Below are 25,624 nucleotides of genomic sequence, written 5' to 3' on the forward strand. Positions count from 1 at the left end.
TTGAAGTCAATGAGGCTGGCACTCTGACCACACTTCATTTCCACTTAGGGTGAGAACTAGAGCAGCCTATCTACACCAGAGAGCACAGGAGACTTCCCTCATGGGTCCTCGGACTCCACTTTCCCTCAGGCCCTCAGGGGCAGGTCATGGCAAGTGGTATTGATGCGTGTGTCCTTGGGCAAGGGCATCTGGGATGGACCCAGTGGGGTTTGCTCAGGGAAAGAGGAAATTCAGAAACCACAGAGTCCCTCAAGCTAGCCAGTGTCACTTCCTTGCTCATTTTTGTTTGCACAATTGCCTGAAGCAGGAAGTGCCACCATGCTTTTCCACTTCCTTAATCCTCCTTGCATGCAGCCACCCAGCTAACCTCTCTGTGCTGAGGTTCAACAACCCTGCGCTGCCAGCCTCAGTCCAGAGCCCTGTTGAAGCCTAAATTCCTGGGACCCTGGTCATCCCTGAAAAAACCTCAAGGGTCTTGTCTCACTAATTTGTTCTTCTTTCCAGATGTGCCTCTTGTTTTTCCCATTCACTTAAATTATTCCTTTTCTGCTTGCATCTCTTTCTCTTGCTTTTGGTTCACCCTGCCCATTACACCATCTTTTAGAGCCCACCTCAGGGCCATCTGCCTCCAGAGGCCCTATCAAGGCATTTGGCCCACAGAGGCCTGTCCTTGGGACTTGTAAAACTTGCTGCTGGGGGCTCGAGCAGCACAACTGCTGCCGGGGCTCTTCTGTCTGATTTTGAGTCACTCAGGTTCTTGCTTTGTGTCTTTATTCTCCCATTGGGTCTTAATTTCCTTGAGGACAAAACCATGCTTGGTTTACCTTCCTATTCTGCCTTGGTTTAGACCAATACAATAAGCAGCTCCTCCAAAAATGAGCTTATGAAATGAAATGGTATTGGGAAACAATACTTTTATAAATGTGTATTATCAGTGATTACTTTTATAATGATGTGTTCTTAAAAAAAACCATGATGGAAAACTAAGCTTTAATCATTTCTTAGGGACCCAGTGGCTTTGGTTTTTACTTTCTATATTAACAATTGAAAAAAAAAACCACTTTATTTTTAGATACTTATAGATTTGAAAGAAATTGCAAAGCTATTCCAGAAGAAGATCCTATATCCTTCTCACAATTTCCCCAGTGAACGAATGTAACTGTAGAACAACATCAAGACCAGGAAGGTGATATTGGTAGAATATGCATGTGTAGCTCTGGGCCATCTTATCACATGGGTAGATTCTGTCACACCACAAACTCCCTAACATTTACAACTGTATAGCTCTGCTTGGGCCGTCTATTCATTCCACCCTCCCCTCCTTGATGAGCTCTAGGCCCTGGCACTTCTGATTACTTCTCCATCTCTGTAATTTGGGTTTATTTGCAGTGTTGTAAGAGTGTCTCTGTGTATAGGATTTCATAGCTCTGGGCAGAACATTCCCTGTAGCTAATGTGTCACAGTTCTACCTGTGTTGACAGTAGAACAGTTCACTGGGATAAGAAGGCCTGTGCTCCCTTTGGGCTACTTGACTCTCCCCACTTATCATGTAACCATCTTAAATATTTTCCCTACACGATTTGAAGGCACATCACAATGCACAGTGCTTAAGACAGGGGACCTGGTAGAGTTTGATCTTCTGAAGAAGGAGGACATTCTGGGAACCCCACAATCATTTCCTTTGCCTTTTTCATTAATGAAGTTGCCCAAGGCAGAAATTTTCACTGCACTTCTCCTGTTTCTTATCTTGCACTCAACTGCTAACTAGTCTTTTGGATTGAACAGTATACAGCCCCAAACTGAAAAGTAGACAGAAAATAGACTGAAAAGAATTAACAAGTAGAACTTCCAAACATCTAGGAAAGCAAAGGGCTTTGGACTTGCCCCTATTTTTTATTATTTCTTTAGTTATTCGTTCTTGATGTTTTAAGATTCCTCCTCTTATCTTTTCCAAGAAATTCTGATAGCCCTTCTCTTAGGAAATCTTGCAGATTTCCATCTGAGAATGTCTTGATATCCTCTTCTGAAGACTGTTTTCACTGGATGAAGGATTTTTTTTTTTTTTTTTGGAGAGGGGTGAAGGATTTTGAGTGACAGTTCTTTCTTCCCAGCACTTGTTAAACCCCTGCTTTCTCACCCCTACAGCTGCTGAATGGAAACCTGAGGTTGTTCAAATATTTCTAAGATCCCATTTGTCCTGACTGCTTTCAAGATATTGTTTTCTTTGTCTTTGGTCTTCAAAGCTGGACTCTGATATGTCTTGGTGTGGATTTCTTTGGCTTCATTATGGATGGGGTTTGCTCAGTTTCTTGATTTATGCTTTTTGTCATTTTTGTAGTTTCAACCATATCTCCTTGAATACTTTTTTATTAGTTGCTGATGGACCTTTATTTATTTATGTGTAGTGCTGAGAATCGAAAGCAGTGCCTCACACATGCTAGGCAAGCGCTCTACCGCTGAGCCACAACCCCAGACCCTTGAATACTTTTTTTAGCTCAAATTTCTTTTCCTCTCCTTTCAGATTTGGGTGGCATACAAACTAGTTCTTTTTTGTACACACTCTGTTAATTATTTTCCAGCCTTTTTGTTCAGGTTGGGTGCTCCTGGTTCTGCATTCTGCCCTGTTGAGATTTGAGCCCAAGAGGAGGAGGGAGCCTCTGCCCAGCCCTCTGGAACCCACCCAACCAGCCAGCCTCTCTTACTGGTGAGAATGCTACCCAGCTTACTGCTTCCAAACTCCTTTCCTGAGTGTGTGTACACACACACATACCCACATATACACACCTTCCCAAAATAGAATATTTTTATTATAAACCCAAAATAGAGAAAGATAAATGACAAACACAGGCATTTCCCAGATCTCTTTGAAATTCTCACAAATTATATGAAAAAGGGGTGGATAATGCTTTCTTGAAATTGCTGTAAAATTCCCAATATCAATGGGAGGACAGGATTCTTGGAATCCTGTGGGAAGGCACCTTGCCCCAGCCTGGCCAAGGTGGAGCAGAGAAGTGATTTTCTATTATTTTAGGGCCTTGGGGTCTGTCCTTGAGCACAGAGAACTGGGACCATGACATTTTCTCCCTCATAGAGAATTTGAGGGGAAGGTACAAACCACCTTGGGAGGAAGAAAATGTCCGTGCCTGCTATGCCAGTCCAAGGAGCTCTCCTACTCTGTCTGCCCTTCATTGAAACGCTGGCACCTTGGACCCTTTCCAGACTTTGGTTTTAAAGAGAAAAAAGGAATCAAGAGCACCCATTCTTGTCCGGGGAGATGGTCAGACCCCCTTGAAGGTGGAACTTTCCCATGCAGCTGTCCCTGGGAGCTGCACCAAAGAAACATGTACATGTAGGTACCTCTGTGGGTGAGAGTGTATGAGTCAACTTGTATGTGCTCATGTGGGGAAGATTAGGAGTGGCTGTGTGCCCACAAATTTTGGGGAAGGATGTTCTTATGTGGCTTCTGTTTGTTGGCAAACAAAGCAATAGAAATATAGAAAGATAGTGGGAAAACTCTCTGTGGGTGACCCAGGAAGGAAGGTTCTCTGTTGACATGACCCTGGTGACTCAACCCCAGAGGCCTATCTGATGATATGTCAGAGGCCAGGATGCCAACCCAGGTCAAGAAGAACTGAGGAGACCTGACAGGTGTCTGGATGAGTAGAAGTGAAAAGCAGCACCAGCTGTTCAGGATGGTCTTTTGGAGCAGAAGCTTGGGGGAGTCAAAGATGTAGCTGAGAGAAGACCCATTAGAAGCAGGCTCAAGGCGGGATCTGTTAGAAGGAGTAGCCAGCTTCCTCAACTGCCCTACAGAGAGGAGGAAGGGGGTTGTGAGGTGGTGAATAGACATCACAGTGGAAGCAGCTGCCCCAGCAGGCGCATGGTCCCACTGGTGGCCAGCATGTGGTCTAGCAGCAGTCAGCTCTTTCTCAGCCAAGATCATCTCCTCCAAGAGAGCCAGAGCAATACTCAACCTTTTCCTGCAGTGGTTTGAACACAGCTCCCACCAAAACTCCACATTGTACTGCTCAGGTAGAGAAAGTGAGGTGGAAGATGTGTGAATGGCTCAGAGGTGACTTGGCTGCTACTCTTCTTACTTACTCCTGAGCAGCTGGTGCTGCTTTTCACTTCTCATCCAGCTGACCTTGGTTTACACTGTCCTGGCGGATAACTCAGCAAGTGAAGGTACCAATCCTAGTGGTGGTTCCATCAGGACAGAGAGGTGGTGTTCACATGATGTCTGATTAGTGCAGATGTATCTGTGGAGTTGGCACCTCTAGGAACAGAGAGGCAAGTGGAGCACAGATTCCTCCCACAATCCCAGGAAGAGGCACCAGCAGAAGCACATGGACAGGGAGACAGATGGAGGCACCCCAGGGATCTTAGAGTCATCTTCAGGGCAGGGACAAGGCCCTGGCAAGGCGTGTCCAGAACCAGGACTGGGTGCAGGGGTTGGTGTAGTCACAGACAGTGATGAACCGCAGGATGCTGGGGAACTCCTTCTTCATTGCCTTGTACTTGATGGGGATAAGGCGCTTCTGATGGGCACCTGTAAGCAAGTGTTACAGCACTTTCACCAGGCCCTTGGCCCAGTCAAGGGATAACATCAGACCACCCCCAGTTAAATACATAACACCTATTTACTCACACAAAGGCACAGGGATGCACACAAGCTCAGGTGTGCAGAGACCTGCATCTGGCCAGGGCAGAACTAAGCTTACCTGGGGAGAGGCTGAGTGCAAACTTGGTCTGGAAGTCACATTCCTTGCTCTGCAAGTAATCATCTGACACAACCACCACCATCCGGCGACACCTAAGGGAGAGTGGGCAGGCTGCACATACTATGGTAACTTACTTGAGCGTATTCCCAGGGGGCAGCCTCAGAGGAGGGCCATTGTGACCACGGTAAACAGGGCCAGCTGGCAGGAAAAGCCCAGCATCTGGACCTTTGAGCAAGTCGTCATTCACCCACCCACCCACCCACCCAATATTGGGCCCTAGTCAACCTCTTTTCGATGAGTTCACTAGCGATGGACCAGACACAGGTGCCTGGCAGAACATCACGATCAGACACACACAACTTCAGCCGATATTCTGTCTGTTCTAGTTGCCGGATCATCTCCTGCACAAACTGGATATCGCTGGGGCAGTAACAGATGAAGGCATCAAAACGCTCAGGTACTTTCCCTGGGAGCAGAGCACAAGGTGATGGTCAGAGCAACAAAGAAGTTGTGAAGGAAACCAGCCAAGAGTTCATTGCCCAGGCAACCTAGTCCTGGACTCCACACCCATCCCAAGATGACATGACTCAGAGAAAGTGCCCTTCTCAGGAGAGGACAGGTGAGGCCCTGGGGACCAAGCCCTGGGTTAACCATCATTTCATGAGAGTCTCTGAGCAACATAGTGGTAGAACTAGTAGTAGCCCCATTTTTTCAGTGGGAAAACCAAATCTCAGAAACCAAGGCTTGCCCAAGGACTCACAGCCCATCTGCTTCCAACATCCATGCTCTGCATATTACACTGTCCTGTGGCTGTGGCCCACCTGTCTGCCTGTGCCACAGGAATAGTATTGGGCCCTTACCCATGGGGTCATCAAGTGTGGTGATGCCTGACAGCTCCTCTGTCCGTGGTACACTGCTGTCTACTCTGGCCACCTGTAAGGGCTTCTCAGATTCCTGCTCTTGCTGCTTCAAAATGTACTTCTTGCAATCCTCCTCTGTAGGAGAGAGACAGGGTATGTCAGGTTTTCCAGCCCTCCACCCACAGACAGGATCTAGCCTGTCTCACCTCTTTGGCTTTTTTGGAGTCTAGGCCTCCAGCTGCTGGAGCCATAGGCGGCTCCAGAGCTCTGGCAAGCTATGCATGCACACATGCACTCGCCCCCCACCACACACCACCAGAGCTTTGACTCTCCAAAAAGGATATTGTGGAGCTCTGGCCTTGTGGGAAGCCAGCAGCATCCCCTGACCCTTGTCCTTGATCCCCTTCTAGGGCTCCTGAGAATGGAATGAAGGTCTTTTTTCAGGATCCAGGGCAGATGTGAGAAGGGGGATGAGAGCATGTGAGGAGGGTTGAGAACCCAGGGTTATGGTGCAGTGATGGCAGTGACCCCAACCCAGCAATGTATGCCTGTCTGGGCAGCTGGACCTCCTGTGCAATACATTATAAGAGTGCCAGTGAGTGGCAGAGGAGTTCTTTTCCCAGGCACCTGAAGTTTCTAGACCATCAGCTTCCAGTCCCTCGGTTGTCTTGTTGCCCTACCTGACACAGCTCAGAGGCTCCAGTGCAGCCTCAGACTAACATCTGGCCCAACCTGAGAGCCTCTGCTAAGTTTTGCCCCCATCTTCTTTGCCTCCCAGGGCCTTTGCCGCATTTCCTCTATCCTTATCTTGTCAGAGATACTGACAAGGGACCTGATCATCTCCCTCTGTGAACTTTTCCAGCGCCCGGAGCCATCCCACAGGCTGCTGAGGCCTGAGAAAGTCAGCCTCCCACACCCTGGATCCAAGGCCTCACCGATGCTGGGCCGAAGCTCCACCAGCACGTCTTCACGGCCCAGCGTGGAGAGCAGCTCCAACAACCGCCCTACGGAAGCGCCAGGGCGGCCCTGCCAGGCGTCCAGCAGGCTGCCGGTTGGGTCTGGGCGCGCCTCAAACTGCCGGATCTCCAAATACTCGAAACCCATCTCCTCAGCCAGAACGGTCCAGTCGGCGGCCACCTGTGTCCGCGCATTCAAGAAAAGCGACAGGCGGCGCCGCACTCGCACGTTGAGCGCAGCCAGGGGCAGCGAGGATGTAGAAATGGCCGGGGGTGCAGACTCATCACTGGGGACTCCTGAAGACATGACAGGGTCGTCCTGGAGGATCCTTGGCTCTGTAGGGTCGCGTTGCATGTCCCACTTCCTCCTTCTACGGCTCCCTTCCCTCGTCGCCCCAGCTGCTTTCGCTTTTTGAGAAGCGCCGCCCTGCGGTAGAATCTGAAGGCCCACGCAAGGGTGCCAAGTTGGAGCGCCCCACCCCTCACTTGGAGACTTAAGGGCGGTGAATATAGGAATCCAGAACCTGCCCTTTGAGTCTCTTTCTTCTTTCTCTTTTTTTCTTTCTTTCTTTCTTCCTTTCTTCCTTCCTCCCTCCCTCCCTCTCTCTCTCTCTCTCTCTCTCTCTCTCTCTCTCTCTCTCTCTCTCTCTCTCTCTCTCTCATACTGAGGGTCCAAACCAGAGCCTCTCCTATGCTAGGAAAGCGCTCTACCACTGAGCTATATCCCCAAACTTGTCCGCTTTTAATTTTGAGTCAGGGTCTTGCTAATTTGAGTGTGCTGGCCTGGAATCATCCTAGCTCAAACTCTGGAGTATCAGGGATTACAGGCATATGCCTCCATACCCAGAAGAACCTTCCCTTTGAGATCTGGATAGGTCGTCTGACTTGTCCTCAAGGGGTCAGGTAGTGGTGGTGAGTGAAAGACCAGAGAGAATGGCCCTATTTCGGGAATTGTAGGAAACTGGCCTAGCTCTATGGGATCTGATGGTGTCACATCCATTTCACTGGGGATCTAAGAGGTTCAAATGGTGCTACCCTTGAGGGTGGTGGAAGAGAAAGGGGGGGGGGGGTCACCAGGTCTGTTCTCCCTATTCTCTGGAGAACACACAATCCTGTCCGAAGGAGAATGGGAAGAGACCAGTTTTGCATCCCGAAATGGCAGTGGAAAAGGACACACTGCCTTAAGTTTGAGGCAGGCTATGGCTCGGTGCTCAAAAGGCGGAGAGTTATGATTTACAAGGCGCCTGGTCCTTTGGTATCTGGGTAAAACACAGGACTACTCGCACAGGTCTCTAGTAAATGCATGGTCTTGCCATTGTCCGTCAAGGAGTATTTGGTTTTACTCTTTAGTATTAGGGACACAGTACAGATCTAGGGAGCCTTGATTGGTTTCATTAATTCAACAAGTATTTATTTATCACTTACTATGTGTCAAATACATTGCAGGCGCTCTAACATAGGGTTCTCTCTACCTTGGTGTGGATGTTCTAGAAGGGAGGATGGATACTAATTAGATATTCCAAGCCATGTAAAATTGGTATCAGAATTGTGAGATGTTCTCTCTCTAGCTATAGAGCTTGTCACACTTTCGTATATTTGAAAATCCGTTCTCAGCACCGGCCAAGAATCTTAAATTGCCTAGTTCTGGAAAGACTTCCCGGGAGAGTCCGACCCCTTCGGAGTAGGATTGGGAGCATCAGAAGTATTTAGGTCCTTGGGATTGGATGCTGGGGAACAGAGCAGACTAGGACCTGGGAACTGGAATTAGAGCCCCGACCTCTTCCAACCAAAGCAAGAGGCGGGCTCCAGGCGTTCAGCCTTCTGTCTGGCGGCGGGCAGCGAGCGGGCCGTTGGAGGAAGGGGCTCCTGTTCGAGGGCCCGGTTATTTCAAGAAATTTACAAAGCTCTAGAGTCCCGCCTCGGATTTGGATACTAAAGTCTAGCAAAGGGGGTAAGTTTCCAGGAGGCATTTCTGGGCGTGGCTTCAGAAAGAACCGTACCCTGATTGGCCAAGTAGGCGGGACTTTGAATGGTTGTGCCTCTGGGTCCGGCTTGGGAGGGCCGGGAGAGAGGGGCGGTTCCGCGCTTGCGCGAGTGACTTTTTATTTCCGTTGGTCGGTCGTGAGTCCCAAAGCTGGTCTGCTTATCCCAGCGGCGTGATGTGGAGGTTACAGGTTGTTCTGGGTCATCTCACTGGCCGGCCCGAGTCCGGCCCGGCGCTGCAGGCCGCGCCGTGCTTCAGTAGCTTCCCGCAAGCCTCGGCCGCGGACGTGGTGGTGGTGCACGGACGGCGCACTGCGATCGGCAAAGCTGGGCGCGGGGGCTTCAAGGTGAGGCCCCCAGGCGCTGGCGCCTGGAGTAACACGGTGGGGGGCGGGGAGCTGTCATCTGCTAGGTGGACCCAAGGATGCGCAGGCAATGAGAACTCGAACTGCAGTCGCTGTGTCTCCCTGCGGTGGCTATATCGGGCCAGTCACCACAGCTGCGCGTCCCGTTGCAGGACACCACCCCCGACGAGCTTCTGTCAGCGGTCTTGACCGCAGTTCTACAGGATGTAAAGCTGAGGCCTGAGCAGCTGGGGGACATCTCCGTGGGTGAGTGCACCACCCAGGCCCTGCTATGGGGTCTCTTGGTCTTCCCATCCCTCCAAAGTCCTGCTCCCACGCCTCCAGTCCCAGAGCTGTCACTAAGGAGAACTATGGACTATGAACACTGACTTCGATGTGCTCTCCTCCTGATAGTAGACCTAGACACTTTGCTCTTCTTCCTCGTGTCTTCTGCTTGTTAGAGAAAAAGCAGACATCCCAAACACAGACAATCTAGGAGTTCCAGGTCATTCTGGGAGGCAGATGGGTGTTCTGAATGTGTCCTGATATCCTGTCTGTGCCAGGACAAAAGAGAATGTCAAAACCCATCTAATCCACTCCATTCTTTACAGATGGAGAGACCGAGGCCCAGTGTATTTGCTCCAGAGCTAGAACATGAACCCAGAGTTTGGACCTTCAGGCCAAACTTGATTTCCACCCACACACCTCTTCCCTTGAAATATAACAACACAGTATGTAATACTGTTTCATCCATCAGGTGCCACCACTAGGTCAGGAACCATTTTTTCTTCTCTCTGCAGAGACAGCAGGGCCTGGAGGAGGACACTAAGGGGAAGTACATTTTCAGAATCTCATTTCCCTTGCCCAAGTACCAATGCTGTTGGCCTTCAGGCTTTGCTTTGTGTTTCTCTTTCCCTTCAGTCTTCCATGTTACTTGGAAGGGTAGGACACCTGCCTAGTCTGTGCTGATTTGGAAGAGCAGGGTGCATGGGCAAGTCATTTTGGAACCCTCCAGCATGGAGACTGGTATATGACCTGGACACACTGTTATATGTCTAGCTGTCCTTACTCTATACCCTGAAATTCCAGAGCATCAAGTGGGCCTGCCATAAACTCATGTTCCTAAAGAAAGACATGGAATGTTTCCTCTGGGGTACTCGGAGCTGTACTTTTTTGCCGAGACACCAACTGGCACTGAATAAAGGCTTTTCTGTCCATAGGCAATGTTCTTCAGCCTGGGGCTGGGGCTATCATGGCCCGGATCGCCCAGTTTCTGAGGTAATCTTTTCTACCACTAGCTCTGAGTTGGCCACTGTGACTAATGAGTGGGTCCTGGATCCAGGGAACTCATTCTGTGGGTGGTGGAGAATAAAATTGGATACCATGTCAAAAGATGTAGGGAAACCTGAATGCTGCTCTTGTGGACCCAACCTTTCTCCCACTGTAAGGTTGGTATGTTACTGGCTATGAGCCAAGACCTACAGGGCTTTGGTAGTGGTTATCTGTGGCATGATTGTAACCAAAGCTAACTTGTTGCTTGTGTTTTGAAAAAGTGGACTCTGTCCTCATCTATCAGGTAAATAACCACATAAACATGCTGAAGAGTGATTCTGCTTCCTTTGCTAGTTGAGCAAGCTGGGAACTCCAGGTCAGAACCCTGGGGCAGCGAGGAACCCAGGAGGAGCCCTGGTCATCTTGCCTTTTAGCACTTTGCCTCCCACTATGGGCAAGGAGTGATTCTGTTATTTTCACTTGTATATTTAAGACACACTTGTCTTTGTCCTTTTATTTGCATTGAGTAGAAATAGTAGGGACATTAGCCAGTGACAGAACAGGAAAACTTCTAGGAACTGGGAAAGCCTCAGACGGCTTTGTCTGCAGTTCAGTGTCTCCCACTATCTCTAGGCTAATCTTTCAGCCTCATCTCTCAACTGGTTACTCACCTTGATTTTTCCTCTTTCTTTTCCCTCCTCCTTCTCTTTTTGGCTTCTCTGCCTACTGTCCTCCCTATTCTCTTCATTCTGTGCCTGGGGAGTGTTGTCCCTCTCTCTTCCCTAGCTAAACCCTGCCTAAACAATCTTGCCGCTTAGACACTGCTTCTCCAAGTTCTCAGGCTGAAAATGAGAGACCTTCCTCTTGAATAAGAGTCTTATGCTACTCTTTGATGTGGCCTTGCCATCTGGTCCTGCTACTTCACTCTCCTCTTGTGGATTCATTTTCTGCGTGTTGGTTAAGCATCCTCTAGGAGTTCTATAAGCATCTAAGAACTTTTACTCAATAGGTATTTGGTGAAAATTTAGTGGATCGGGTAAAGAGGTAAGAATCAGGTGTAATGGAATTAGGACATCTGGGAAAGGTTCAACAGGCCTAGGAAGCCATGTACTTCTAAGGGTCCCTACAGAGTTTGGCCCAATCAGTATCTCCAGGATTACCAAGCCTGGCTGCCCATTAGAATCACCAGGATGCTCAGGGAACTCCCTGAAGTTTTAAGTGGGTTGAAGTATGGCCTGAAAATATCACTGGAGCTTTATACTGTTTGCCAAGGCAGGTTTCATTGGAAGGGCCAACTCTGTACTACCTTCCAGGGCTAAGCCCATGGTGAGACTCTTGGGAGCTCCCAGTGGATGGGATGTTAGAACAATGGTGCCTAGCAGAGCTTTTCTTCCTGGTGGGAACAGGCTTTTGGGGGAGAGAATAGAAACATAATACCCAGCCATGTGGGTACTAGTATGCTGGAAGGTAGAGATGGTTGCTGGCCTCATACTTGACCATGGCTTTTGCTCTGGTAGCTTATCCAAGCAAAAATGCCCTCTCCTTTCTACTTTTGGGGAAATAGATGACTAGTTTTTACTGTGGAATTTTTCAGCGGGACAGAAAGAAGGACTCCTGTGACCCAAACAGTCTTCCCTCTTTCTAGATTGAGGAAATTCATAGGATGGAAGGGCATGCTCTTGTAGGGCCTGGGGAACAAGTACATACAGAGACACAGTTTGCCCAGGAGCTGCCCACCCCTATCCAATGGATCTATCCTGGCATGGGCAGGTTGTTCTCAGGTTGTTCTCCTGATCTTTGCACCCTCTGATGGGGACAGTCACAGGGCCCTGGAGTACAGACCTGCTTTCCATGAGAGCCTGCAGGACAAGGGATTGACTATGCCTCTTACCCTCTGTTTCAGTGGCATTCCAGAGACTGTGCCTCTGTCTGCTGTCAATAGACAGTGCTCATCAGGGTTGCAGGCATTGGCCAACATAGCTGGTAAGTTGGGACTGGGTGGTGCCCTGGGCCAGGGCCTGGGCTTAGTCCTGTCCCTGAGGGTTACAGTCAGTGATGTCACTGTCTCCTGGACCAGCAGTAAGCATTTCTGAGAGGACTCTGAGCACAGAAAGAGTTCAGGAGCTCCCCTTGGCACTGCCCCACTCCTCTTCAGAACACTCCTGGGTCTTTATCTCTGGGACTGGACTGAATGGCATCTAGGCTGACAGCAGGTGGGACAGGGGCTCTGCTGCTCCCAGGACAGACAAACTTTGGCTGAGGATGATTATGAAATGCTTTTGTTGCAGGTGGCATTAGAAATGGGTCATATGACATTGGCATGGCCTGTGGGTAAGAATTTCCTTCTGCCAGAGCTCCTTAACCAATGGGGATAAATTAATTTCCTTCTCCTCAGTTCTCAGAGGCCACGATTTCAGTATCATCCCCTGGCTCCTTTAGGCAGCTAGCTTGGTGTAGGTTCCTATAGATGAAACCTAGGAGTGGCCCCCAACTCTGGGTGATCAAGAATAGTTCACATCTGAGCACTAGCAGGAGAGGGCAGGTGGCTTCTAAGCTTTCTTTCTTGAAAATCTGTCAGACTGGAAACTGTGGGCACCATGTTGGAAAAATACACCACTGAGACTTCAGTCGGTGACTTTTGTTGATTCTCACTGCTACTGAAAGAGAAGTGGCAGTTTCAATTCTCTAAACCTAGGGACAGTTCCTACTGTATGTCTATTCCTTTTCCTACGATGTCTTTATCTCTCCCCTGATACCAAGATGGAAACTTCTAATTGCCCACCACGTTTTCAGGGACATAGTCAGATCTCAGGTGATTTGGTCACTGTCACCTTTACATAGACTGTGACTCTATCTTTACCTGTAGCACATCAAGCGCTAGAAATTTTGGGTAGAGCCTCCAAGGAAGGGCAGGGTGCTATATCACTGGCTGGGGGCTTCTGATGCTGGGTGGGCAGGCTGGTGAAGACACTGGCAGGCTGAGGTGGTGACCAGCCCTGGTTCTGATGTCTTTCCATTGTCTTTCAAATCCTCTCTAGAATGTTTTTTGATGAAAAGTATTGCTGGTCCCTAACTGGGTCCTAGCTGACCTGCACTGGGTTGCCCCAACTTATATCTCAAAGAGAGCAAAGACTAGAAGAAATAGGGACTTTATTATGACATAGGTCACTGCCCAGCCTGCCTTTTGATGTGTTTATTGTTACACTCTTACTGGGGAGAGAGCAAGTTTGGAAACTTAGGAGAAGGACTAAAGCCTTAATGAGTTCCATAGGGGGCTTCTGATTCTTAAGCAGCATAAGTATTCTCGCGCTTGCACAATACCCATATCACAATCTGACAGTCCCCAAGGGCTTGAACATTCAGTGTTGCCTAGGGCATCCTAGGTAGAAGGGAGTTCCTGGAATAAGCTGTATAAATTCGGGTCCAGGCTGAATGACCATGGGCAAATTACTTATTTCTCTGGACCTCAGTGTCCTCAGCTATAAAAGGGGGTACTATCTGAGCTTGGCCAATGCTTATAAGAATATTAAATGAGGTCAGGTATGGTGGCATATGCCTATAATCCCAAAGACTCCCGGTGACTTCAGAGGCCGAGGGAGGAGGATTGTAAGTTTGAGGCCAGCTTCAGGTACATAGTTAGACCCTGTCTCAAATTAAAAAATAAAAAGGGCTGGGGCTAAGCACAGTGGTACACACCTGTAATCCTGGCAACTTAGGGGACTGAGGCAAGAAGATCACAAGTTGGAGATCAGCTTCAACAACATAGCAAGACCCTCAGCAACTCAGTGAGACCCTGTCTCAAAATTTAAAAAAATAAAAAGATCTGGGAATGGAGCTCAGTGCTAAAAGCACTCCTGGATTCAATCCCCAATGCCAAAAAAAAAAAGAAGGAGGGGGGAGGGGGAGAGGAGAGGAAGGGGGAGGGGGGAGGAGGAAGAAAAGGAGAAGGAGGATGAAGAAAGTGGAACCATAATCAAGCTAACACTATAGGGTACATATCATGGGGTGGGTACTATTTGAAGCCTGAAAAGAGTTCAAAGTAATGCTGGGAACACAAAGCACTAGTCAAGGTCATCTGTTACCATTTTTTAGGGTTTCCCCTTCCCCAGTCCTTCTTGATCCTTCTATACTAGCCACCTCACTTTCCTCTCAGAACATTGCACCTCCTTGTCTGTGCAGGTCAGGTTGCTCTTTGATATGAGCTTTTTGGGTCTTCTCCCCTCTGAATTTGTGGACCCTGGCGGGGACAGGGCCTGGACATGTTGGATATGTTTGTAGCAATGTGGTATATACTAGAAAGCTTTCCTCAGGAACTTCTAATTGGCTGGTTCAGCAGATGTATACGGAAGCATGCCCCTGCACCCAGGAGTGCAGACTGTGCAGTGTACACTGTCCTGGGGTGGAGATAGAGACGAGGCTCAGCAGCCCCCCAGCCCCAGCTCTGCCTCGCTTGTCTGTGCCTCCCAGACAGGGCACTGCAGTTCCCGAGGGCTCCCTGGCTGTTTCCCAACACTTGCCACATGTCCCCTATCCTTGGATGTGTTCCTGTTAGGACTCAACTCCCTCCTTCTCCTCCCCCTCCTCAGAGTGGAGTCCATGTCCCTGGCTAACAGAGGAAACCCTGGAAATATCACTTCACGCTTGCTGGAGAATGAGAAGGCCAGAGACTGCTTGATCCCCATGGGGTGAGTGCCTGTGCCCCCTCAGCTCTGTCTCTCCAGGAGCCAGGGCTGGGGAACTTTCTCATCTGTGCCTGCCAATGCTAAGGCTTGGCCTGCTTCCTGTGTGTAGCATCTGTTCTTCAGAGACTCAGCATGACACTCAGTACTTCCTGTTTCTGAGGTCCTCAAGTCTTCTCTGAGCCTGAGTTTCTAAACGTAGCCTGCTCTGTCATGCCCCCTCTGAGGTGTTCATTCACAAGTAGGTCCCCCCGATAAACCTTCCTTCCCCTCTCCTCTGTGCTGAGGCAGCTCACCCAGAGAACACACTCTCTTCTGCTCTGCTGCCAATGCAGGCTGCCCTCCCTCTTTTGTGAGGGGGTTTACTTGGTGTATGAACTCTGAGCATCTGGCCAGCATTGGCGACTCCCTGTCTGCCCCATTCCAATGCTGGGGGTGGAGTGCCACTGCCTGATTCCCCAGTACTGTCTCTGTGGCATGAATGGCCCTGGTCCCCATGCTGCCAGCCTTATGCCCAGCTGGGTACTACTTTTGTCCTAGGATAACCTCAGAGAACGTGGCTGAGAAGTTTGGCATTTCACGAGAGAAGCAGGATACCTTTGCACTGGCCTCCCAGCAGAAGTGAGTGCTGCTTGGGGTAGAACCTTGAAAGGACTGGACGGTGAGGTTGTGAGGCCATCCTAGGTGGTCTGAGGTCTGAGGTGGATGTGTCCCAAGAGTACAGCTATGTACTAGGGGTTTACAAGCCTCCTGCCTCCCAGCTGGGGAATGGAAAGGGGGCAGTGCCATTCTGAGCTGGTGGCTCTTCCCTGTTCCCCTGCTGACTGTCCATGCTGAGTACCTTCTCCCTACCTAGGCTTCAGTTTACCCTCTGTTCTTTGGGGCATAATGAGGACCAGATCATGTCTAGCTGCTGCTCAGGAACTGAATGGGGCAGCCAGAGGCTTCCTGGGGACCTAGAGTATGGGGTCAACAATGCTCTGGACCAGCCAATCTAGTTTCTGGAGCAGGCCTGTGTCAGGGCAAACATCCTGAGCCTAGGGCAGAAAACCTGAGGCTCAGCCTCAGCATCAGCAGACAGGTTTGGCCAACCCTGACCAAGCTGAGGAAAGACAGCAAAGTCAGGTGGGCTTCTCCAAGGCAGGGACTGTTAGCCTCTTGGGTCAGGTGGGCATTTGGGCTTTGCAGGAAGCTCTGGGTTCCTCCCATTGAAATGCCCCTAAGTGTTATAGTTTGCATAAAGTTGTAAAGGTAACTCTAAAATGCCTTGGGGTTCAACTCTGTTTGAATTGGAAAAGACATCAAGGAGTTTAGGATATTTCACTTCAGATTTGAGGAACCTGGGAAACGGAGGAAATTCAGATGTGGGGTACCCAGGAAAGCTGGCAGAAGTCATCACAAATGTTCCTAGGACTCCAGCCTCAGTGGAGCAGAAGAAACTGACAGCTCTTGGATGAAGGGCTTTAAGAAGTAAACACCACCCGCAAGCTCCTTTCTCCCCCCTTGAGTTTGAAATGGGCCATGATGTGGACATCTGGAGTTGATAGCAAATGATGCTCTGGATGGCCCTAGACAAGCCTCCCCCTCCCAACAACAGGGTTTCCTCAGAATCTCCAGCTGATCCCTCTGATGTCCCCTAGGACCAGACATGTCTCTGAATTTAGCAGGCTGAGGTTGCATGTCTGCCACAATGGGCCAGAGTGGGGACAGGAGGAAGGGAGCTCCAAGGGAGCCTGAGCCTGGCTGTCTGCTGCTGGCAGGGCAGCAAGAGCCCAGAGCAGGGGCTGTTTCCGCGCTGAGATTGTGCCTGTGACCACCACCATCCACGATGACAAGGGCACCAAGAGGAGCATCACTGTGTCCCAGGATGAGGGAATCCGCCCCAACACCACCATGGAGGGCCTGGCCAAACTGAAGCCTGCTTTCAAAGATGGCGGGTCTACCACGGCTGGTGAGTACGGGCCAGGGTGTTGGAGTAGGGCTGCCACCAGGGACTGTCATCAGGCTGGCTCTTATGCTATGGAGTCTGGGGCAGACCAGATCCCTTGGAAGGGGCCCGTGGGAGAACTGGTTCTCCTCTGCTCTGCCCTGATACCTCCTTACCCCAATACTTCCTCCCTAGGAAATTCTAGCCAGGTGAGCGATGGGGCAGCTGCAGTCCTGCTGGCCCGGAGGTCCAAGGCAGAAGAGTTGGGCCTTCCCATCCTCGGGGTCCTGAGGTCCTATGCAGTGGTTGGAGTCCCACCTGATGTCATGGGCATTGGACCTGCATATGCCATCCCTGTAGCCTTGGAGAAAGCAGGTCAGGTGGCTCCTTCAGACCCTAGACCTGGGTCCCCTCATGCCCTGCTGCTGGGGCTGGGGGTGACTACTAGGATGTCCCTGTAGGTACTGCAGAGTGGAGGTTAGGCAGGCTAGCACTCCATACCCAAGGCCTTCATGACCCAAAGCTGAGACCCATTCACTTGTCAGACATACTACTAGGCATTGTGGGTCTGTGCATGGCTGGAGGTCTGGGGAGACCCAGATTTGTGCTTGGGGGCCTCTATCATCTCAGGTCTGAACCTCACCTGCAGGACTGACAGTGAATGACGTGGACATCTTTGAGATCAATGAGGCCTTTGCAAGCCAGGTGAGTCTTTGTCTCCCCATTGCCTGGGCCCTGGGCACCCAGTGGGAGCCAGTGGACAAGCCATGCAGGGGAGGGGGCCAGCATGCCCAGGTGCTGCTCTGGCTCCTTTCCAGGCTGTCTACTGTGTGGAGAAGCTAGGAATCCCCCCTGAGAAGGTGAACCCTCTGGGAGGAGCCGTGGCCCTGGGCCACCCCCTGGGCTGCACTGGGGCACGACAGGTCATCACGCTGCTGAAGGAGCTGAAGCGCCCTGGGAAGAGGTGAGGCTGTTCCCCTTGGGGTGATGTGGGATGCTGAGCTGCGGCATCAAAGGGTGGGGGTTTGGGAGTTCAACATGCACTTTGAACTGGGCATATAGGGACATGATCCCTGTTGTCCCTGAGGGTCAGCCTCAAAAGGGCCTCTGGCCTACAGAGGGCATCTGCCACTGAGTGTGTGCCTAGGTGGGCAGTCAGGGGACAGATTTCCCACAGATCTGGTCTTCTGGTTTTGCATCCTCTGTTTAGGAGGGCCTTGGTCAGGAAGTTGGGCCTCTGGTCAGTGGATTGGGCCTCTGCCCAGAGTGCCTGTGCCCAGCCAACCTAGTTCCCTTTCTCAGGGCATATGGAGTGGTGTCCATGTGCGTTGGCACTGGGATGGGAGCTGCTGCTGTCTTCGAATACCCTGGGAACTGAGTCCTTGGCTCAAGGTACTACCCAGAAGGCCCTGCTCTGGCAGCCAGAAAATGACTCTGAGGAAGCAAATCCACGTGGGACATTCAGCACTGGTGGTGGTGATGGGGACAAATCAAGGCACTTTAACTAATTTGGAAACTGTGAACACTGATGACACACTACATGAGTGGGCGGGATGTCGGGCCTTACCACCAGGCCCCCTCTAGCTGGGCCAGTGTGGGTCACCTAGCCCACAAAGCCCCCATGTAATTCCGAGGGAACTGTGGCCCTATGAATGAGGGTAAAATGGACATAATAAACATGTGTTCTCATCTTGGTGGCTGTGGATTTTTCCAAGGGTGTTTGTTTTCCTTGTTGGACTTCTGTGTGTTCCATCTGAGTAGTGAGTCTAAACTGCTATAGTCTTCATGGTAGTATGGCCTATCCTTTGTGTTAGCTCTGGGAATTATAATGCAGGGCCTAGGCCAAGACCATTGCCCTGGAGGGGGCTCTTCCATCCCAGGAACTGTTCATAACCTCCGGGTCCATGTCCCTGCCCCGCTGATCTGCTCCTCAGCCTGTGCCATCCTCTTCCCTCAGCTGGGTCTGTTCTGATCACTGCACTCTCCACACTCCCAGGGGCAGGATGATGTTCTATATAATTCTGCTCAACCAGTGAATTGTTAGTTCTCACAGAAAGGCTTCTAGTGAGGGCTGCAGTGTGGGGATCACATCCTTTCAGCCCTTGCCTGCCCTCAGAGTCCACCAGATGTGGACTGCAAATGTGTTTGAAGTCAATACAATAATCACATCCAAGAGGGACCTGAGCTGCACAGAAAAGGAGGTGTGATGGCATTGACAGGAAAGCACAGTGGCAAGTGTAGACAGCTATACTGTCCTCAAAATGGACTGTGAGTTGAGGAGGCATATGGCCTATAGAATGACAACTGGTGGCCCTGATAGTGTTCCCATGCCTAAAATGCTAATTTGAATTATTTTCATGTGTTAGTAGTGCTACAGTGTGAGCCACATAGTGTTCCATCATTCCATTTAATTCTCTTAAAAACCTTGGTAGAACTGAGTAGGCATCCCCTTTTATAGAGGAGAATTCTGAGGTCCTGAATGGTGGGTAATTTGTCACGGTCACCCATTCTGGACTCTAATTAAGGCATTCTGGCCCAAGAGCTTGTTCCCAGCTAGAATGGCCTGAACAATACTTCACCCTCCAACTCTTGGCAATAGTCAGCATGTGCCAGTGCCAGTGGTATTGTCCCTTCCCCACAGACACTAAGATCCAAGATTTCTCAGAATCACAGTTCTTAACCTGCTTGGTAACCAAATGGCTCCAGAGGAACTTACGAGGCTCCAGTCATGCTTCTTACGTCACTCGCATCTGTTGCACAGTGAGACCAGGGAAGGTGAGAGACACTAAATGGAAGGGGATGCAGTGACCTTCGCCCTGCCAGAGTCCCTGTTTGTGGACTTTGGATCTCTTCCAACTAAGACACAGGCCAGGCAACCAAGTGGAGGTCATCTCAGCCCTGGTCAAGGGCCAGTGATGCTTCCTGTCCAGAAACATCCAGAGAGGATCCCAAGGCAGCCCAAAAGGTCAGAACCAGTGCGACTCACCTCCTGAGGCAGCCAAAGCCTCCTCAGCTTTATTTTTCCGAAGAACAGAGACTTTTTCAAGCCTGAAAAGTTTTCAAGAGAGCCAGGTGCGATGGCACATATCTGTAATTCAGCCACCAAAGAGACTGAAGGATGAGGTTTGCAAGTTTCAGATCAGTGAGGGGAACTTAGCAAGATCTTCCCTCAAAAACAAAAAAGATCTAGAATGTAGCTCCCTAGTCTGGCATTCACTATCCAAAGCAGGAAAAAAAAAATGTGAGAAGAACCTTAGAGGCTATCTGTCCTCACCTGCAAGTGCTCAGGTAGGGTTTTTTCCTGAGTAGCCAGATGTAGGGACCACTCCTAGGCTGCATCAAGCGGGACCTACACCAAGCCAGCTACCTATAGGAACCAGGGAATGATCCTCAAATCATGGCCTCTGAGAACTGAGCAGAGGGAAAGTAGTTTGATTGTCAGCATTGGTTAAGGAGCTCTGGCAGAAAGAAATTCTTACCCACAGGCCATACCAATGTCATAAGACCCAATTCTGATGCCACCTGCAACACAAGTATTTCATAACCATCCTTGACCAAGGTCTGTTTGTCCTGGGAGCAGCAGAGCCCCTGTCCCACCTGTTCTCTCTCTAGGTACCACACAGCCCAGCTCCAGAGACAAATACCCAGGGGTGTCCTGGAGGTGTGGGGCAGTGGCAAGGGCAGCTCCTGCACTCTTTCTATGCTCAGAGTCCTCTCAGATGTTTACTACTGGCTCAGGAGACAGCAACATCACTGATCCTAACCCTCAGGGGCAAGACTAAGCCCAGGCCCTGGCCAACGGCACCATCCAGTCCCAACTTACCAGCTATGTTGGCTTCAGCATGAAACCATTGGAATACTGCAGCCCTGAGTACTATCTGTTGACAGTATATAGAGACACAGTCTCTGGGATGCCACTGAAACAGAAGGTGAGAGGCACAGTCAATCCCCTGTTCTTCCAGGCTCCCTTAGATAGCAGCCCTGTGCTCTTGGGCCATGTGACTGCTCCCATCAAAGGGTGCGAAGATCTGGAACAATCTGGTAGCCCAGTGCCCATGCCAGACCAGATCCATGGGACAGGTGCACGCTCCCCAGGACCCCACAAGCACATGTTCTTCTATCTTACAATTCTCCTCAACTGAGGTGGGGAAGCCTGATTGGGCCATAGAGGTCCTTCTTTTTCTCCTTTTGGTGACTGAACAAAGACAACTAGACCTCTCTGTTTCCCCTGGAGAACAGAGCCGTGAGCTTTTCCTGGGACAGGCCACCAGAGTAAAAGCCAAGTCTCAAATATGAGGCCAGCACCCATCCCCACCCTCCGCAGCCTTACTAGTAACCTGGAAGTCTTTTTCTCACATTCCATTCTCTCCCTGTGGGTCTGCTCCCACCTGGATAAAAAGCTCTGCTTGGCACCATTGTTCTACTATCCCTTGCTCTAGGGCTCACATGCTGTCACACTGGGCTCAGCTTGCAGTTAGGAAGGCTGACTTTCTCAGTGGAAACTGCCTTGGCCAACAGTACCTGGGGACATTTCCAGGTCATCCTATACATATCTAGAACCTTAGGGAGTGAATGCACCCGGTGGTTCTGGGCTGCAGCCAGGCTTGGGAACCCCTGAGCTAGTGCCCAGGCCAGACTCCGCAGAGGGCCTCCCAGGTGGATGGCTCCCTAGGCCTGTGCAACCCAGACCCACTGCCCTAATCCCAAAACACTGGTTACCACCCTTCACCAGTTCCACTAAGTTTTCCCAAAATCCCTTCTGAAGATAGGGCTCCACTGGTTTCATGCTGAGGAGCTACAGTACTGTGCCCTAGAGGAGGTCCCACCAACATACAGAGAGTATATCCTACAGGAGATGAATAGCAGGGCCAGGTGTCACAGTCGCATCACAGGGAAGCACAGGCTACCTACTGGAGAGGAAGATCTCTCACTGTAAGCCTGAGAGCTTGGGGAAGCCATGTGCAAGTGGTGAGACTGTATTTGGGGCAGGATTTAGCTAGGGCAGAGAAAGCAGGTAGGAGCAGCACTCCATGGGGACAGAATGAGCACAGTAGGGAGGACAGAGGAGGCAGATAGTTTAACTGAAAGGAGAAAAGTCACATGAGTGAGAAGTCAGGAGATGAGGCTAAAGGGTTGTTCTGGAGACAGGGAGTGGGAGGCCCTGAAATGCAGGCTCAGCAGTCTGAGCCTCTGCCAGTTCCTAGAGATTTGATTTCCTTTGCTGTTCTCTCAGTGGCTAATGTCCCTATTATTTTGACTCCATGAAGCTCAAAGGACAAAGACAATTGGTTCTGAGCCTACATGTAGAAACGATTCAAGGTTTTCATGGGTCATTTACCTGATAGAGGAGGAGAGTCCACACTTCCAAAAGTAAGCAACAGGTTGTTCGGAATAAAAATCAGGCCACAGAAAACCGTCGCCCCAGTCCCACAGATCTGTGTGTCTTGGCTCTGGTCTGGATAACACACCCTTTCCCATTCCAAAAGCAGGTGAAAGGTTGGGTCCAAAGAGCAGGGTCTCAAGCACTCTGGTTGCCCTGACATCTTTTGACTTCTGATGTCCATCTGGATCCTTGCTTCCAACGGGCTGAATTTTAAGGGGCTATGACTCACTCAAGATTCACAGTGGCTAACCCAAAGGTAGAAGTAGAAGAGGTTACCTCAGAAACTAAGCAATCCAGGCCACAGTGGCCCCAGCTCCAGGCTGGAGCTCATTTTCTATTGACAAAAGCTATTATTCAGTTCCAGGTATCTGGAACTGGTATCTTGGGAACTAAGGTACAGCCGTGAGTACCAAAGAGAAGACATTCCAGATCTTTCTTCATCATATGTCCTTGGCAAGTTCATTAATATTCTGAAATTTCAAGGTCTAGAGAGGTACAGCCAGATACACAACATCCCATCCAGGTCATATACCATTCTCCATGCTGAAGGGTCCTAAGCTTATCCACAGTGGTGTCCTATAGTTCAGGAGATCAAGGGATCACAGCTTAGATACACAGCCACCTCTGGTATAGGAAGAATCCAAGCAGATGACCTTGATGAGCTTCTGTTTGCTGTCTTGACTGTGGGTCTATAGGACAGGAAGCTGAGGCTTGAGCAACTGGGAGACATCTCTGTGGGTGAGTGCACCCCCCAAGCCCGGTGCTGGGAACTCCCTGTCTTCTTATCCCTCTGGTGTCCTTCTTCCATGCCTTCAGAACCCAAGTTGTCACTGAGGGGAGTAACAGTAGACTCTGCTGAGTTCACCATAATTGCTTCCTGAGAGTCAGCGAGCCCCTATCCCCAGAGGCTTTGTGCCCCCTCCAGGCACATTCTGCATATAACGGAGGATAGAAAGCAGAAATGCCTACTGGCAGACCTCCATGCCTCACAGGCCTCCGGAAACTCCCTGAGGCAGGAGACCCACAGTTGTCTGTGTCCCTTGTTGTCCTGTCTATGTCTATGTCAGGCCAGAATATCAAAAAACACCTTGTCCAGCCCACCATTTACAGACTGAGAATGAGGCTGCTGAATTTACTCTAGAGCTAGATCTGGACCCAGCACCTCACCTTAATTCCAACCCTACACCAACCCTACACCTCTACTCTTGAAATGTAACAAAATCATACAAAACACTGCTTCATCAGAGTGTGCCTCATTTAGGTTGGGAATCTACAGTGACAGCAGGGCCTGGAGGAGGACCTGAGGGGATGTGTGCACTTCCATTATCTCATTTCCCTTGCCCAAGTACCTTCAACTTGTTGGCCTTTTGCATTATGTTCCTCTTTTCCCTGTAAGAGAAATTATGTTAACATAATTTTGCATTATGTTCCAGGTTACCTAGAAGGCAGGACAACTGCTCAGTCAGAGTTTATTTGGAAGAGGAAGGTGACTGGGCAAATGAGCTTGGGACCCTCCAGCATTGGGGCTGGTATATGAATTGGGAAAGCTGTTGTGTGTCTGGAGGTTCCTCAAAATGTTAGGCATGGAACCAACATATGAACCAAACTATACATGAAAAATTAAAGTTATCACTCTGTGGTGATACACACGTACCTGTGATTATAGCAGGACAATCCAGAATAGCTAAACTATGGAACCAGTCTCAGCATCCATCAATGGATGAATGGATAAAGAAAATGTGGTGTATATATACACAATGGAGTTTTCTTCAGCCATAAAGAAAAATAAAATTATGTTATTTGCAGGAAAATGGATAGAACTAGAGACCATCATGTTAAGAAAAATAAGTTGAACTCCAAAGGAGAAGGGTCTTACATTTCCTCTCTTATGTGGAAGCCAGAGAGGAAAGAAAAAGAAAGGTGGGGCGGATCTCATGAAAATCAAAAGGGAGATCAGTAGAGGAAAGGGACCAAGATGTAGAAAGTGGGGAGGGCAGGGGGAAGTACAGGGAAATGATATTGGCCAAATTATATTGTTGTATCATGTGCATGTACGAATATGTAACAATGAATCCCATCATTGTACAACTATAATGTACCAATAAAAAATGGGTGTGAGGAGCTGGGGTTGTGGCTCAGAGATAGAGCGCTCACCTAGCATGTGTGGGGCACCAGGTTCGATCCTCAGCACCACATAAAAATAAATAAAGATATTAGGAAAAAAAATGGGTGGGGGAAAAAAAGAATTCAATCCCTCCCTGAAAAAAGGAATCAACCAAAAAAAAAAAAAAAAAAAAAATCTCTGCACTTTCCCTGGGAGCAGAGCACAGGTGATAGTCAGTGCACCACAGAAGCTGTGAAGAAGCCAGGAGTTCATTGCCCAGGCAACCTTGGTCCTGGGCTCCACACCCATCCCTAGATGTCACGATTAGACTAAGTGCCCTTCTTGGGAGACGAAAGATGAGGTCTCTGAGGGCCTAGCCCTGGGTTAGCCTTCACCCACAAACATTTCATGAGAGTCTCTGAGCATCATAATGACAGGACTAGTAGTAGCCCTATTATTTGGTGGGGAAACCAAAGTTCAGAAAGGTTAAGTGGCTTGCCCAAGGACCCACAGCCCATCTGTTTCCAACATGCATGCTCTGCACACCACACTTTCCTGTCGCTGTGGCCCACATGTCTGCCTATGGCACGGGAACAGCATTTGGCCCTCTCCTAATGGGGAAAGTGACAACCAATTGAATCATTGCAAACAGATGTAAAATTGTCCTAAGAAGCGTGGCCTGTTCTCTGTCCAGTTAAAGAGCTTGCTACATTTCCTCAGCTTTGTAAATCTGCTCTCCACGACTACTGGGAATTAAATTGCTTGGCTTCCAGAAAGACTTTCTGGGAGAACCTGACTCCTTCGGAGTTGGGCTGGGAGTATGAAAAGTATGTAGATTCTCCAGATTGGGTGACAGGACATAGGGCAGAGCAGAACAGATTAGGATGGGGGAACAGGAATTAAAGAGTCCCGAACTCCTACCAAAAAAAGGCAAAGTCTTTCTGTCTGGCAGCAGACAGGATGCAGGACTTTGGAGGAAGGGTCTTTTGGTTGAGGCCCAGTTTATGTACAAGACTTTGGGGACCAGCCTGGGTTTGGGCTTCCAAATTTGGATAGGTAGAATAATTTCCAAACTGAATTTGTGGGCGGGACTCCAGAAAGAACTGCCTCTTTATTGGCCTGGTAGCCCATGGTAGGCAGGACTTTGAGTGGAAAGAACAGCATCTACCCCCACCCCACCCCCACCCCCGAGTGTTTGGGCCCTGGGGACCCAGTGGCCTTACTGGGCGTGTCCTCAAGTTATGCTCCTTCTGGTTGGCTGAGACAGGGTAGGCGGAACCTTTGGAGGGCAGTGTTCAGGCTTCTAGCTTCTATGTTTGAATCGAGGTTCCGCTTCTGCGTGGGATTCGCATCTGCGCACAGATCCCAGACTGCTCAGTTGGTCTCAGCGGCTTG

General features: G+C 49.8%; 2 protein-coding genes and 1 long non-coding RNA gene across 7 annotated transcripts; 2 read left to right on the forward strand and 1 right to left on the reverse strand.

The window, feature by feature from the left end:
* The first annotated feature begins 339 nt into the window (after positions 1 to 339).
* Positions 340 to 6,547, forward strand: LOC117794792 (uncharacterized). 2 transcript variants are annotated; one of them, XR_004618656.2, is made up of 4 exons: positions 340 to 472; positions 2,580 to 2,704; positions 5,108 to 5,340; positions 6,444 to 6,547. It is a non-coding gene; the product is annotated as an uncharacterized lncRNA (long non-coding RNA). The 2 variants fall into 2 exon arrangements; XR_004618655.2 differs by lacking the exon at positions 340 to 472 and having other exon boundaries at positions 2,415 to 2,704.
* On the reverse strand, positions 2,786 to 7,054 carry Myd88 (MYD88 innate immune signal transduction adaptor). The gene is made up of 5 exons (XM_027932365.3): positions 6,517 to 7,054; positions 5,582 to 5,716; positions 5,007 to 5,187; positions 4,722 to 4,813; positions 2,786 to 4,549 (listed from the first exon to the last, which is right to left on the reverse strand). The coding sequence occupies exons 1-5, from the start codon at positions 6,890 to 6,892 to the stop codon at positions 4,395 to 4,397; spliced, it is 939 nt and encodes a 312-aa protein (XP_027788166.1). The 5' UTR covers positions 6,893 to 7,054; the 3' UTR covers positions 2,786 to 4,394.
* A 113-nt stretch (positions 7,055 to 7,167) lies between these two features.
* LOC114090248 (3-ketoacyl-CoA thiolase, peroxisomal-like) lies at positions 7,168 to 18,431 on the forward strand. Of its 4 annotated transcripts, XM_027932357.2 has the most exons (12): positions 7,169 to 8,867; positions 9,038 to 9,131; positions 10,085 to 10,142; positions 12,040 to 12,119; positions 12,425 to 12,467; positions 14,723 to 14,821; positions 15,356 to 15,436; positions 16,576 to 16,766; positions 16,938 to 17,117; positions 17,392 to 17,447; positions 17,561 to 17,706; positions 18,045 to 18,431. In XM_027932357.2, exons 1-12 carry the CDS (start codon positions 8,697 to 8,699, stop codon positions 18,118 to 18,120), a joined length of 1,275 nt encoding a protein of 424 aa, XP_027788158.2. In that variant the 5' UTR covers positions 7,169 to 8,696; the 3' UTR covers positions 18,121 to 18,431. The 4 variants fall into 4 exon arrangements, with proteins under 4 accessions (XP_071455932.1, XP_071455940.1, XP_027788158.2 ...); XM_071599831.1 differs by lacking the exon at positions 16,938 to 17,117 and having other exon boundaries at positions 7,168 to 8,867; XM_071599839.1 differs by lacking the exon at positions 18,045 to 18,431 and having other exon boundaries at positions 7,168 to 8,867; positions 17,373 to 17,447; positions 17,561 to 17,647.
* The last annotated feature ends 7,193 nt before the right edge of the window (positions 18,432 to 25,624 follow it).

This window comes from Marmota flaviventris, chromosome 1 (genome assembly GCF_047511675.1).
Source record: "Marmota flaviventris isolate mMarFla1 chromosome 1, mMarFla1.hap1, whole genome shotgun sequence".
Taxonomy (NCBI): domain Eukaryota; kingdom Metazoa; phylum Chordata; class Mammalia; order Rodentia; family Sciuridae; genus Marmota; species Marmota flaviventris.

What these genes read in the sequence shown, in the direction of transcription:
- Myd88 (XM_027932365.3), bottom strand. Translation starts at nt 6,892, where the DNA reads ATGCAACGCGACCCTACAGAGCCAAGGATCCTCCAGGACGACCCTGTC. An exon ending in GGAGCTTCGGCCCAGCATCG is followed by an intron (nt 5,717 to 6,516) that starts GTGAGGCCTTGG and finishes TCTCTCCTACAG; the next exon opens with AGGAGGATTGCAAGAAGTAC. An exon ending in TGCACTCAGCCTCTCCCCAG is followed by an intron (nt 4,550 to 4,721) that starts GTAAGCTTAGTT and finishes ACTTGCTTACAG; the next exon opens with GTGCCCATCAGAAGCGCCTT.
- LOC114090248 (XM_027932357.2), top strand. Translation starts at nt 8,697, where the DNA reads ATGTGGAGGTTACAGGTTGTTCTGGGTCATCTCACTGGCCGGCCCGAG. An exon ending in GACTGCTTGATCCCCATGGG is followed by an intron (nt 14,822 to 15,355) that starts GTGAGTGCCTGT and finishes CTTTTGTCCTAG; the next exon opens with GATAACCTCAGAGAACGTGG. An exon ending in TGGCGGGTCTACCACGGCTG is followed by an intron (nt 16,767 to 16,937) that starts GTGAGTACGGGC and finishes CTTCCTCCCTAG; the next exon opens with GAAATTCTAGCCAGGTGAGC.